Genomic DNA, 10,230 nt, shown 5'->3' with positions numbered 1-10,230 from the left:
GGGCAGAGACTCCAGCGTCCAGCGCAGTGGACGCGGTCCCCGACGGCCCCGACGAGAGCACTTTCATCGAGATGAGCGTCGACGGCCCCGAGATAGAGGCGCGATATCACACCATTGCTGCAGACCGGCGTGGAGGCAGACACACACACACACACTGGGACACACACACACCGCAGCAGCAGCAGCGGACGGGGGCACACACACACCGCTGGGAGAGAGACGTGTCCGGCGGCCAGCCGAGCCGGACGGTGTCCCACCTGGACGTGCTCAGGCCCGACCTGCGGCGGAGCGGCAGTCTGGGGGGGTCCCTGGGGGGGTCCCAGCGCTGGCACCGGCACCAGAGCACCCAGAGCCTGGACCACCGCAAGAGGGCCGGCTTCCTCACGCCCGACGCCTGGGTCCACTCCCTCAACCAGGGCAGAGCCGGCTCCGCCGTCCCCTTCGCCTCCTACCCCCAGCACCGGGAGCAGGATCAAGACCAGCACCAGGAGCAGGATCAAGACCAGCACCAACACCAGCACCAACACCAGCACCGGGACCAGCACCAACACCAGCACCAACACCAGCACCGGGATCAAGACCAGCACCAGCACCAGCACCGGGACCAGCACCAGAACCAGCTCCAGAACCAAGACCAGGACCAAGACCAGGAGCAGGAGGTCTGCGGAGATCCCTATAGTCGGATCATCCAATCCCGCTCAAGGGACATCCTGAGTCAACCTAGTTTCAGAGAGACCCCCCAAAGCCCCCCGCCCAGGGGTGCCACCCCAAACCCTTCCTTCAGGGACGCCGTGACCTCTCCAGGCCAGCGGCCGGACCCTCGCCGCCAGGCGTCCGCTTTCCCCCAGGAGCTCATGGGAAACCCACGCCACCAAGAGCCAACGCCCAGAAGCAGCCGCCCGCGAGAGAGGAGAGAGGGGTACCCCACACCTGACAGAGGAACCTCCCCTCACCAGACGGGGTACCCCACACCTGACAGAGGAACCTCCCTTCACCAGACGGGGTACCCCACACCTGACAGAGGAACCTCCCCTCACCAGACAGGGTACCCCACACCTGACAGAGGAACCTCCCCTCACCAAACAGGGTACCCCACACCTGACAGAGGAACCTCCCTTCACCAGACGGGGTACCCCACACCTGACAGAGGAACCTCCCCTCACCAGACAGGGTACCCCACACCTGACAGAGGAACCTCCCCTCACCAGACAGGGTACCCCACACCTGACAGAGGAACCTCCCCTCACCAGACAGGGTACCCCACACCTGCTGGAGGTCACCCTGGCCACCAGAGAGCGCTGTCCCCTCTCGCCAGAAGCAGCTCCCCGCCCGAGAGAAGAGGCCTCTCGCGGTCCGACAGACGACGACGGAGTCCTCCTTCAGCTGACGGAGGGCCCCCCCGGCCTGGCACGGCCGCAGGGGAGACGTACGGCTGGCAGCACGCCAGCTGGGCTGCCCTCCCGGGCGCGGCGCCAGGCGAGGAGCAGGGCAGGAGGCCAGCGGAGGAGGTGGAGGTGACGGAGAAGGAGGAGGAGGAGGAGGAGGCGCACGAGGAGGAGAGCCAGGAGGTGGACGCCGAGATCCGAGGGTACCGCCACCCGGCCGCGGAGAGCGAGGGCCGTTACCGTAGCTACGCCAGCCAGAGCAGCGGCCGAGGGAGTCTGGACCCCCCCAACAGCCTCAGTCCCCCCCCCACCAGCTCACCTGAGACCACGGAGGAGAGCGAGCACCACGAGAAGGGGTGAGACACACATACACACACACACACACACACACACACACACACACATGTACAGACACACACACACGTGCACATCCATGCACACACATGCACATGCACAGGAACACACACACATACAGTACAAGCACACAAGCACACACATGCACACACATACACACATACAGTACTTGCAGACACACACACAAGCACACACGCGCACACACACAGTGTTACTATTTGTTTTTATGTTTCTTTAATTACTCAATTACATAATAACTAATTATAGTACATGAATATTTTTTCTTAATTACTCTGACGTGTTAGTGGACGCCACTTTCCCTCCATCTCTCTTCTCCTTCAATTTCAGTTTCAATTTAATTTCACTTATAGATTTCCAAAACATTACTTAACATGTCTCATGGCGCTTTCCAGAGTGTTAAAACAAGTCCACTCACTCTCATCCCACTAATACCCCCCATCTCTCCTGCCCCCCCCCCCCCCACATCACTCTTGCCCCCCCACACTCCTACCCCCCCATCACTACTGCCCCACCACACTCCTACCCCCATCTCTCCTGCCCCCCTCCATCCGTTCTACCCCCCCCCCCCCACATCTGTCCTGCCCCCCGCGTCAACTCTCTCAGTTTGGTCTGAGACAAATCGCTCTGATTCACAGCACTTCATAGTCTTTGCTTGTTTTTTCCAGTTTGTCATTCAGTTCCACACGCACACGATGTACACTGCAGTGCTATCGGCGGTATATATTTAGAAGCAGATAGTCGTGCCTGTTTTCCCATAGCCGGTGGATAATCATGTGGTGGAAGAGCTTCTGTTCCTCAGAGCTGTTCAGCGAAGCACTCCCTCCTACTGTAGCATGCCCCCTTCACTCCACTCCCTGAGTCACCTGTCTGAGTCTCCTGTCTAACTCACCTGTCTGACTCACCTGTATACCTCACCTGTCTGAGTCACCTGTCTAACTCACCTGTCTGATTTACCTGTATAACTCACCTGTCTGAGTCTCCTTTTTAACTCACCTGTCTGATTCTCCTGTATAACTCACCTGTCTGAGTCTCCTTTTTAACTCACCTGTCTGATTCTCCTGTATAACTCACCTGTCTGAGTCACCTGTATAACTCACCTGTCTAAGTCACCTGTATAACTCACCTGTCTAAGTCACCTATTTAACTCACCTGTCTGACTCACCTATCTGATTCACCTGTATAACTCACCTGTCTGATTCACCTGTATAACTCACGTGCCTGAGTCACCTGTTTAAGTCACCTATCTGAGTCACCTGTCTGACTCACCTATCAGAGTCACCTGTTTAACTCACCTATCTGAGTCACCTGTTTAACTCACCTATTTAACTCACCTGTCTGTCTCACTGTGTGTAGGCTGCGAAGGGGGAGCTCTGTGGATGAGAACTACGAGTGGGACACACACTACGTCCCCATGAAGCCCGTCTACGTGAAGCCAGGACAGGTGCAGCTCGGCCCCACGGGAGAGAGGTCACGGGGTCACGGGGTCAAGGGTCAGGTGACCACCAATGGAGGAGGAGAAAGAGGTGAGGTCACCTAAAGACAGAACCATAGACTGTGTCCTTATGGGCCCTGGATTTTAAGGAAGATTTTAAGGATCATTTACGATACATTATTCCTTCACAAAAGAAAATTGGTATCCTTAAAGGTTGGATTTAATTAAGGCATTAAGATCAATTTCCACAATATTATTTTTTGTACCTCTTTTAAGTCAGCTTTAGCATGTGTATGTAAACGTATGGCCACAACTGTACATAGCTGAATGCAGCCACACTGTCCGGGTCTATATACAGGCTATAGACAAAACAGTCTATCAGCATCATCATCATCATTGTTATAGTAGTACTGTAATTTCCCAATTATTAGCCGCGGCTTATATTGATTTTGCAAAATGTCTTCAGCTATGAGGTACGTGGCAGTAGTTAATATGGTATTAATAGGGTTTTGTTTCTTATAACTTGCGTAAAACACTGTCCTGCGGCTTATACACAATGCGGCTAATTCACAGGAAATTGCTGTAATTGTTACAACAAAAGGTAGACTTAGTCCATTGATAGTCTGGCAGTATTGCTGCTACTCTACTGGTGAACTAAATCCCTGTTTGATCCATGTTCAGCTTTCATGTGTTTATGCTGGCAACAAAACACACAACATTTGAGAGTATCTCAGACTCCGGGGCTTTGTGTCTAAGCAAGAGGCCCCCCTGAGCTGTGTGTGCATGCAGATGGAGGGGTGTTATGCTAACACTGGGCATCTCTCACTGGCTCTCTAAGTAGCAGCCCACTGTCAAGAAAAATGCAAAGTTTGTTTACGGAGGCGAAGTTGATGAAGACCGTCGTGACGTTTCTCCCCCGTGTGTGTTTATTTGTGTGTGTGTGTGTGTGTGTGTGTGTGTGTGTGTGTGTGTGTGTGTGTGTGTGTGTGTGTGTGTGTGTGTGGCTCCAGGCATGTTCCCGTCCATCAGATTGCTGAAATCAGGTGGGAGTTTCTCCTGTGCTGGCCTCCCCCACCACCGCAGTGCTGAATCGGAGCCAGAGACCGTGCTGTTCTGACGGCTCTTCACCCAAGCCTCCTCATAGTCCCTCTTTTCTCTCTCTCTCTCTCTCTCTCCACTCTCTCTCTCTCTCTTTCTCTCTCTCTTCCTCTCTCTATCTCTGTCCCTCTCTTCCTCTCTCTCTTACTCCCTCTCTTCTCTCCTCTCTCTCTCTTCTCTATGCTCTTTTGATTCTGCTCCTCTCTCTCTACTCCTCTCATCTCTTCTTCCCTCTCCTCTCTCTCCACTCTCTCTCCCCCTCTTCCTCTCTCTCTCTTCTCTCCTCTCTCTCTTCTCTAAGCTCTTTTGTTTCTGCTCCTCTCTCTCTACTCCTCTCATCTCTTCTTCCCTCTCCTCTCTCTCCACTCACTCTCTCTCTCCTCTCTCCACTCACTCTCTCTCTCTCTCTCTCTCCCTCTTCCTCTCTCTCTCTTCTCTACTCTCTCTCTCTCTCTCTTCTCTAAGCTCTTTTGTTTCTGCTCCTCTCTCTCTACTCCTCTCATCTCTTCTTCCCTCTCCTCTCTCTCCACTCACTCTCCCTCTCTCCTCTCCTTCCTCTCGTCTCTGTTATTTGTGCTCTTATCACGCTCATCTTTAAGAGTGCGGCGTTATCTTTTTCTGTCCATCTTATCGCTTTTTGTGGCTTAATGATAAAATGTTCGCCCTGAAGGGACGGAAAATTACAAGCTAAAAACTTGAGATTGGTTACAGCCAAGCAGTGTAATTGGATGTGCCGAGCAAGCTCTACCTGTTGAGGAGAGGTCATGACCCCCAGCGTCATCCAATCACGGAGGAGCTGGACTCAAAGATGAACTGATGCGGTATCCAATCAAGGAGCAGCTGGACTCAGAGGGGGTGATGGGATTGGTCACCCCCAGGGAACCAGCCCAAAGAGTGTCTGGGCCAGACTCACCCCTGCTCTGGCCCTGATGCGACAGCTGACAATCATGCCTCAGTGAGAGGCGCACACACACACACACACACACACACACACACACACACAGCAGCTGAACTGAGACCAGTCTGATTTCCTGAGTGTGAGAAGAACTCTCTCACGTGTGTGTGTTTGTGCATTTATCATTACGTAGTATGCAGTGGTGGGCAAGACAGTCAGAATGGGTGGAGGATTAAAGGTGTAGAGAATGGGTGGAGGTTTAAAGGTGTAGTTCACAAGTTCTGTAAATATCAGCGCTGTTGAATGGGTGGAGGTTTAAAGGTGGAGTTCACAAGTTCTGTAAATATCAGCGCTGTTGAATGATGATTTAGAGGCGTTGTCGGGGGATACCTTCAGAAACGCAGCTTGTGGTCCTGATCATTCTATTCCAATTCCATTTCTTTATTTAGAGTTCTTTCTCTGTGGCCTGTGTAATTTCCTCATTACTGAGAGTCTCTCCATCCCTCACTCCATCTACTGTCTCTCTCTCTCTCTCTCTCTCTCTCTCTCTCTCTCTCTTTCTTTTTCTCTTTCTCTCTCTCTCTCTTTCTCTCTCTCTCCACCCCCGCTCTCTCTCTTTCTTGGCAGCTTCTTCTCCCACATGTCAACATCTTGTTGACAGTTTTAAGCCATGTGCTTTGGCAGAGGGGATTTTGCTAATGACAAGTGAGTTTGATTGGGATTTAATTAACCATTGTAGCCATTTAATGAGAAACCGTGTATGAAATGAGTTCCAATTTGCTTCTCGAGTGGTGGAGATGCCTTTGACCTTCTTCACATTCCAGCAGGAAATTGGGATTTTGAAGCATGTCCTCACAATCCAGGGGTTAATGAACAGCAAAACCCCTCATTCACTTGTTCAGAGTGAGCTGGAAATGTACTGCTTTTTGTGTGTGTGTGTGTGTGTGTGTGTGTGTGTTTTTTCTTTCCCCAAGCACCAGTTCATAAAATGAACTACAATGATAAAACAAAAACATTTATACTTAAATAGTACAGCTTGAATGACTACATGCAATAAAGCACCACAAAAGAAGAAAAAAAAGTGAATTTCCCAAGTGTAAATATGAACAATATCAGAGCAGCCTTTTATGATGTTATGTTTTGTGAGGTTTTGTTGAATTTTACACAAAACGTACACAGTCCTGAAATATATTTTCCCCTTAGTGTAGTTCTTATTTAGTTAATCTCACTTTAAAAACGTTTTGTTTTTGTAGTCTCCATTCATGTGTGTTTGAGCATTCAGAGCCTTTGTCCTACTGTATGCAGTACTGAAGCGAAGTGATGTGTGAAAACCGAAGCCATTTAAAACTCAAAAGTGCTCATGAGCTTTTGTTTTATTTTCCAAATGTTCAAGAATTTATGGAGTTGCTATCGCTGATCCTTGTGTGTTTTCACCTCTGATGATGAGAGCAGAATATGAGTCAAACTTTGTCAGCAGTTTACCCAAATGATAAAGTTGTTATTCTAACAGCTCCTGCTCAGCGGGAGAATTGCATCATTTTGCATTTCATATGAAAACTATTTTTAAACAGAAAGGGTTTCACAGGCTCACATGGGCGCCCTTCTCAAACTGATGTTTTTAAGAGCTGTAAGAAATGTTTCTCTATAATGTGATTGGGTATCATGTGCTTAAAATGCTGTTGAATTGTATTTTAATATGTAGATTGTATTTTTTCATATGGTTGTCTGTTCTAATCTTAATAAAAATAAATAATGAATGCTATAGTACTAGTATTCCTTTAAATAGTAAGGGAAAATATATGAAATATGTGTGTGTGTGTGTGGGGGGGGGGGTGCTAATGAATATAGAAGTGTATATATATAATGAATATATGGTGTTAATGAATATAGAAGCTGTAAAGGTGTCATAAGTGTCATATGAAATGAATGTCAGCTCATTAACGACTAAAGGTTTTTGAATGGCATGTGGAGGAGGTATAAGACGTGTATAAGACGTGTATTAATTACAGCTAACCTCTGCAACAGCCACCCTTTGGGCCAGCGGGCCGGTGCACTGACAAACAGGAAGTCTCACAGCCTCGCAATCATGCTCATGCAAAGGCAGCCGCAGACTGACCGATTGAGGAGTGCTGTAAAATATACACGCTGAAGATGTAGAGGAAGCTCTGCAGAACTCTGCAAGCGTAAAACCAGAAAACAGCAAAGAAATGGCCAAACCTGCATACAGTAGTTCCTCTTTATACCACTGCTTGGTAAAATGTCCTATTGTGATGCGCTATTTGGAACGTGCATTATTTTTCTATATACCGCACGGCTATGAAGTAGTTCCCTACTTTTGGGCTTATTACACTTGAATATTAATTCGCCAATGTCAATGTAACGGTAAAAACAACAACGTTGTATCTAAGACAGCGGCAATATAAACGAAGGTGATAGTAGCAGTGGTATAAGGGGGATAATCAACTCCGCGCCCTGTGCGTTTATAGGAAAATAATGCACTTATCGAAGTGTAAAGTCCCCTCCGCCTGCGGCGTCGGGTCCTTATTACCACTTCGAACGTGCATTATTTTCCTATAAACGCACGGCGCGTCGTTGATTATCCCTTACTTAACTGCTGCTAGAGCACTTAAGTAGCTCAGTATGCAACACATCAGAATCACATCTCTCCCTCCGTCCCCTCCATCTCTCTCCCCTCTTCTTCTCTATCTCTCTCTACCACTCTCTCTCTCCATCTGTTTCTCCTTTGTCTATTTCTCCTTTCTCATCTCCCCATCACTCTCTCTCTCTCTCTCTCTCTCTCTCTCTCTCACTCTCTCTCTCTCTCTCTCTCTCTCCTCTCTTTCTCCCCATCTGAGCCACCCAGGTGGTCCACTGCTCGTCTGGGCTACTCATCAGTTCCTGTGCACCACCTGTGTGCCACCTGTGTGTAGGGTAGGCTCTGTTCTTTTCTGTACCTGTGTGTTGCCAATGTGGGCTGCGCTCGTGTATACCTGTGTGTCATCTAGGTATGCTGTACATGTCATGTGTTGCCCAGGTGGGATGCTTGTCTTGTTCTTGTGTACTGTGTGTGTGTGTGTGTGTGTGTGTGTGTGTGTGTGTGTGTGTGTGTGTGTGTGTGTGTGCGTGTGTGCGTGTGTGCGTGTGTGCGTGTGTGTGTGTTTGTCTTCACCCACACCTCGATGCCTGCACACTGAAATCTCACGGTGCCATCGGCTAGTTTTTCTCTGTAATTGGCTCTTGGCCGCCCTCAGTGCTCCCTTCCTGTGACTCACTCTCCAAAACAACTCCTCCCTCTCTCCTCTCTTTCTTTCTCTCTTGTCGCCCCTCTCTTCTCCTCTCTTCCCCTTACCTCTCTCCTCTCCTCCCCTCTCTTTCTCTCTCTCTTCTCTCCCCTCTCTTCTCTCTTCCCCTTTCCTCCTCTCATCTCTCTTCCGCTATCTCTTCTCTTCCCTTCTACTCATCTCTCCTCTGCTCTCTTTCTCCTCTCTCCTCTGCTCCCCTCCTCCTCCTCTCCTCTCTTCCTCTCTGCTCCCCTCTCCTCTTCCTCTCTCCTCTGCTCCCCTCTCCCCCTCCTCCCCCTCACCTCTTCTTCTCTCCCCTCTCCCCCTCCTCCCCTTCTCCTCTCTTCCTTTCTCCTCTCTGCTCCCCTCTCCCCCTCCTTCCCTCTCTTCCCCCTCTCTCCTCTCCCCTCTTTCCATCTCTCCGCTGATCTCCTCTGCCTCTACCTGTTCTTGCCATCTCATTCTCATTCTCTCTCTCTCTCTCTCTCTCTCTCTCTCTCTGTGTCTGTCTGTTTGCTCCTCCTCACTATTTCTCAACAAGTCTCTTTCTATTTATGTCTGTCTTCTTCATCCATGCTCTCCTTCGCAATTTGTCATCCATCACAAATCTCTCTCTCTCTGTCTGTCTGTCTCTCTTTCTCACACACACAAACACACTTGTTTCTCTTTATTTTTCTCTCCCAAAAACACAGTCTGGTCCTTTCTCTCTCGATCTGTAAAATTGCCATTATCCATTCACCCACCCATCCATCTCCCTTAGAAAATGTGTTTTTTTTATTTTTCCCTGCTTACTTGTAAAAGCTCATTCAATTTGTGCAACAGATAGAAATGTCATGGTAGCAAATGAGAGAATCATAACACTAGCTTCTGAGAAGACAGACAGGAGTTAGTGGCAACAGGTGCACAGCGAGTGGCAAAATTGTGTTGTGCGTATGCAGCCAGCATGAGATCCATGTTTAGAGGGAAAACAACACAAGACAATTATCTTAAAATTGGTCATATTCGAAGATTTGGGAAGGTTTATTTGTATAAACTTCAAAGATCCAAATACTAAACTTCAAAACAGATCATATATATATATATAAAAAAGATAAAGTATATGTTATTGTCCCCCAGGGGGGGATTCATCTTGGGCTCACAGCATCGCACCTTGCAACATATCACATACCACATACCACATAAAATATACACTGAAGTAGGCCTATACCACGCAAACATGCCTCACTGCATCATCCATAACAAAAACATTGCTGCAGTTCAGCAGAACGTGCTTTTTCCCTCCGAGAGATACTTTGACTAAATGGACATGGCTGAGAGACTTTTCCCCCCCGAGAGCTATTTTGACTGAATGGATATATGGCCATGGCTTTTCCTTTTCCCAAGTTTCCTTTCAACTCATTTACCTTCTCTCTTTGTATACTGTGAATTTGATTTCACAGGAATTTTAACAGGTTTCCCAAGTGACTGGGTTATCAGATTTATAACCATCTTCCCCAAACCTTTTGGAGACCTACTTAGTTATAAACAAGTGGGGAGCTATTGGTATCGTGCAAGCTACCTGTTGGAGACCCCTGGTGTGCAACCACAATCAGGGCTACTGCAGGCTAAGCCCAATTAAATAGATTGAAGAAATGCTACTGATAATACACAGTCTATGTTACTGATTAACATCTTAATGGCAACTGGGATGAATGTGTTTTATATTTCTTACAGTCTAAGCCTTCTTAGGAAGTACATCCTCTGTTTAAGCTTAGTACAAAAACA

At 48.5% G+C, this 10,230-nt stretch overlaps 1 protein-coding gene and 1 long non-coding RNA gene across 2 annotated transcripts in view; both read left to right on the top strand.

Annotated features, from left to right (window-relative positions):
• igsf9a (immunoglobulin superfamily, member 9a) overlaps positions 1 to 4,361 on the top strand; it is a 49,439-nt gene extending 45,078 nt beyond the window's left edge. Inside the window, exons 19-22 of the mRNA XM_062554808.1 lie at positions 1 to 498; positions 580 to 1,741; positions 3,114 to 3,283; positions 4,203 to 4,361. The exon at positions 1 to 498 is cut by the window's left edge and continues 1,445 nt beyond it. Of these exons, the coding sequence (XP_062410792.1) occupies positions 1 to 498; positions 580 to 1,741; positions 3,114 to 3,283; positions 4,203 to 4,309 (1,937 nt within the window). The 3' untranslated portion in view covers positions 4,310 to 4,361. The remainder of the gene's footprint in view (positions 499 to 579; positions 1,742 to 3,113; positions 3,284 to 4,202) is intronic.
• A 468-nt stretch (positions 4,362 to 4,829) lies between these two features.
• Positions 4,830 to 6,947, top strand: LOC134100842 (uncharacterized). Its single transcript, XR_009941318.1, has 2 exons — positions 4,830 to 5,450; positions 5,507 to 6,947. It is a non-coding gene; the product is annotated as an uncharacterized LOC134100842 (long non-coding RNA).
• Positions 6,948 to 10,230: the final 3,283 nt, after the last annotated feature.

This window comes from Sardina pilchardus, chromosome 14 (genome assembly GCF_963854185.1).
Source record: "Sardina pilchardus chromosome 14, fSarPil1.1, whole genome shotgun sequence".
Taxonomy (NCBI): Eukaryota; Metazoa; Chordata; class Actinopteri; order Clupeiformes; family Clupeidae; genus Sardina; species Sardina pilchardus.
This window is presented reverse-complemented; position numbering and strand designations above follow the sequence as displayed.